Here is a 3,750-nt window from a genome sequence, read left to right as displayed (position 1 = left end):
TGCAAGACCTCCTCCCATTGATCCTCATTCAAGGGTCCAACATCCAACTCCCATTTCCCTTTCACTGTCAAAGGATGTTTTAGAAGGTATTTGTGGAGTAAGGTGCTATAGCTCTGGGAAATGAATCCTTTAGAGGTCTCCGCCCCTTTAAGCAAATCGACCAAAGGGTTCAAGCTATTAGGGCTGTTGAAATTAATCGCCGAATCGATGCATCGGCATTCGACCCCCCACGATGCGGCATCGATGCGGTAGCGTTAAGGCATCGATTATTAAGGATGACGTCATCGTCGCGCCGTGCCGCCCTGGCTCCGAAAGCAGCCGAAGCTTTCGCGCCGTTCCGAGTGGAGCCGAAAGCAGCCAAAGCTTTCGCGCCGTTTCCTCCGTCCTCCCGCCTCCCGCTGACGTCACCCGCCTGTCTCGCAGCTCAGAGAGAGGAGAGAGAAGAGACGCGTGTCCGACCTCCTCCGAGTCCCGAACTCCGCCACACAGTGTCAGTGAGTGTCAGACTGTCAGTGAAGTAGTGGAAAGCTGAGCAGCAGGCTGTACTGTTACAGGGGGAGAGGGAGACCGGCCTCGTTCACCACTCAGGGGACACGCACAGACAGGACACAGGACTGGGAGACCCGAGCTAGCCGCCATTAGCCACCACCAGGCCGCACTGATTTTGTCCTAGTGTGTGTGTCCTCCTGTCCTCACTCTGAGTCCAGGCAGCAGCAGCAGGAGAGGAGAGGAGATCGGCAGTGCCAGTGAGTGCCAGACACTAGTCGTCAGAGACAGACAGACAGACACAGTGCCACATTGTCTGCCACTTCTCAGCAGTTATAGTACCATCATCATTAATCAGGTAGGTAACTGACTGTGTCCTGTCATGTCATGATGTCAGTGTCACTATCACAAGCACACTATGAAATTAATGAAGAAGTACACTCACTAAACTAACTTGTCATTATGTCCTGTCCTGTCCACTCCTCAGACTCCAGTCCCCACTTGCAGTCGCAGGCAGCGCAGCAGTAGGAAAGGAGGAGAGAGAGACCCATCATCAATCATCATCACAGGTAGGTAACTCTCTGTATCTCTGATGCAATGCATTGTGTGGACTGTCTGTCATTGTAAAAAAAATGCAAATGCCAAATTTATTAATGTAAAATGTAAATAGTAAAATATTAATAATGAGGGTGCTTGCCTTGCCAGTTGCCATTCTGTATTCCTAAACATTAACCCCTTTGCGCCGAGCGGACGCATTTGCGGGCTCGGCTTTAGGGGGTTATACCGTCCGGGATGATGCCCACAGCTGCACTGCTGCAGTGCAGGCATCATCCCTCCGGTAGTGGTACCGTTTTTTACTGCGGGCGCCACCGCCGGGCCGTCGGCTTTCCCATGGATAACAACCAAAGTGGCTAAAAGCCGCTTGGTTGTTATTCTGGAGGAGCGGGACTCGGGAGTGGACTGGAAGTGGACAATGACATCCCCTAGCCTCTTAAATTAAATGCATAAGAAATAATAATTTTAAAAGCGCCCAGCAGCAAAGAAAGCGCATATGAACTTGAAGTTGACTCGGCAAGTTGCACCCGGCTCAAATCACATGTGGTATCGCTGGGATCGTCAGAGCGAGAGCAATAATCATAATTCTAGCACTAGACCAGTAGACCTCCTCTGTAACTCTAACCTGTGGTGGTAACCATTATTTTTTTTTAAAGTGTCGCCTTTAGAGATTATTAGGTACCGCATTGTGACTTGTCACCATTCTACGAGTGTGCGCAATTTTAAAGCATGACATGTTTGGTATTTATTTACTCAGCGTGATATCATATTTCACATTATAACAAAAAATTTAGGCTAACTTAAGCTTTGCTGTTTCGTTTTTTTTAAATTCATGAAAGTATTTTTTTTTTCCCAGAAAAGTTGCATTTAAAAGACCGCTGCACAATAAATTAAATATAGTGTGACATAAAATATTGCAACAATCGCCATTTTATTCTCTAGATTCTCTGCTAAAAATATATATATAATGTTTGGAGGTTTTCTAAGTAATGTTCTATCAAAAAATATGGATTTTAACTTGTAAAAAACACCAAATGTCAGAGAAATAGGCTTAGTCATGAAAGGGTTAAAGAAAGTGAGCTTAAGTGACCATGACCAATGCCATTGCCAATGCCATTTAATTAATTATGGTTTATTTTATGTAGGCCTATCTGTAATCTATTGAATGTCCAATGTCTTGTCTTAGTGATTGATCACATCTTTATTGATACCTTTTGTATGATGTATGGTTTTGCTCATCAATGCCCCACACATGTTGCTGCAAAACCGTAATAATACAAACAAACAAGATAACTAATGAAGTTGTGATGTGAATCATTCACTAAGACAATGAATACATAAAACTAGAAATAATGAAATGGCATACGTTGTCATTTAGGGGGGGGGGATTTTGGCGGGGCAGGGACAAGACATATGTTGTTTGTAGCTGTTTGTGACGTGTTCAATGACCATTGACCAATGACTGACTAGTGCAGTGCCAGTTGATGTCTGACCATGGCGGCCGGCTAGCAGCACAGATCACAGATAAGATCAGGGCACATTTTTAACACATAGAAGATAGTTACTAGTACTACTACTAGTAGCATGATAGCAACTACAAGCAACTAAGTGCGACTGCGATGCGAGTAGCTAGTGACGGCGTGTGGGGTAGAATAAGGATTTTGTAGCAACTATTTGTTTAACATTATCAAATACAATTACATACACTTGTTACACTTTTATGGTGATGATCTCGTGGCAGGCTTTAGGTTTAATCACTTTTTTTTTTTTCTTCTTCTTCTTTTAATACTTACTGACAGAGTTTGTAGTAGACAACATTCTCGTCATCACCCCTGTCACAACAATTACATGGCATGCTACTGCTGCTAGACTAGTAAAAAAAAATGGCAGAAGGAGACCAAAAAGACCGAGAGATAAAAAATGCACCTAGCTTTTTAAAAGCAAACATCTGGGCACATTTTGGCTTTTATGAACATGAACAAACAAATGGGAAGCTTGAATTGGACAAGTCATACACCGTGTGTAAAGCCTGTCACACAAAAATTAAATATCTAGGGAATACTACTAATATGAGAAACCACGCTAGCCGTTTTCACTCAGAGATGCTAACACCTGCCACCACCACCACCACCAATGCCGCCAAGTCAATAGACCGAGCTCAGCCAAGAATTGATGCAATACTCTCAACTTTGCCGCCCAACTCTGAAAAGGGGAAGAGAATAACAAAAGCTGTGGCAGCTTTCATAGCTAAGGACCTTCGCCCTTACTCTGTTGTGGAGAACACTGGGTTTCGCTACCTGTTGAAGACGATAGAGCCGCGTTACAAGATCCCATCACGAAGTCACTTTACAGAAAATGTTATACCTGCACTCTACCACGAAACTAAAGCTCAGATAATTGCGTCAATGAGCCAAGCAAGTCGAGTCGCAATAACGTGTGATTCATGGACTTCAGTCACGACAGAGTCTTATGTTACAATAACAGCACATTACGTTAAGGAGTGGAAGATCTTGTCGCATGTGCTGCAAACGAGAGCCATTTATGAGTCTCACACAGGTGCTCATCTGGCAGAGCTACTGTCTCGTGTTGTGGAAGAATGGCAACTGTCCGATAAATCTGTAGTGCTTGTGACCGACAACGCGTCAAACATGATTGTTGCAGCTCAAGTTGGCAAATTTCCCCATGTGAAATGCTTCGCCCATACACTAA

General features: G+C 44.2%; 1 protein-coding gene across 1 annotated transcript in view; it reads left to right on the top strand.

Annotated features, from left to right (window-relative positions):
• Positions 1–2,886: 2,886 nt before the first annotated feature.
• LOC141103934 (E3 SUMO-protein ligase ZBED1-like) overlaps positions 2,887–3,750 on the top strand; it is a 2,359-nt gene continuing 1,495 nt past the window's right edge. Inside the window, exon 1 of the mRNA XM_073594022.1 lies at positions 2,887–3,750. This exon is cut by the window's right edge and continues 638 nt beyond it. Coding sequence (XP_073450123.1) covers positions 2,925–3,750 — 826 coding nt within the window. The 5' untranslated portion in view covers positions 2,887–2,924.

This window comes from Aquarana catesbeiana, linkage group LG01 (assembly GCF_042186555.1).
Source record: "Aquarana catesbeiana isolate 2022-GZ linkage group LG01, ASM4218655v1, whole genome shotgun sequence".
NCBI lineage: Eukaryota > Metazoa > Chordata > Amphibia > Anura > Ranidae > Aquarana > Aquarana catesbeiana.
The sequence above is the reverse complement of the archived record's forward strand: the minus strand, read 5'-3'. Positions and strand labels throughout refer to the sequence as shown.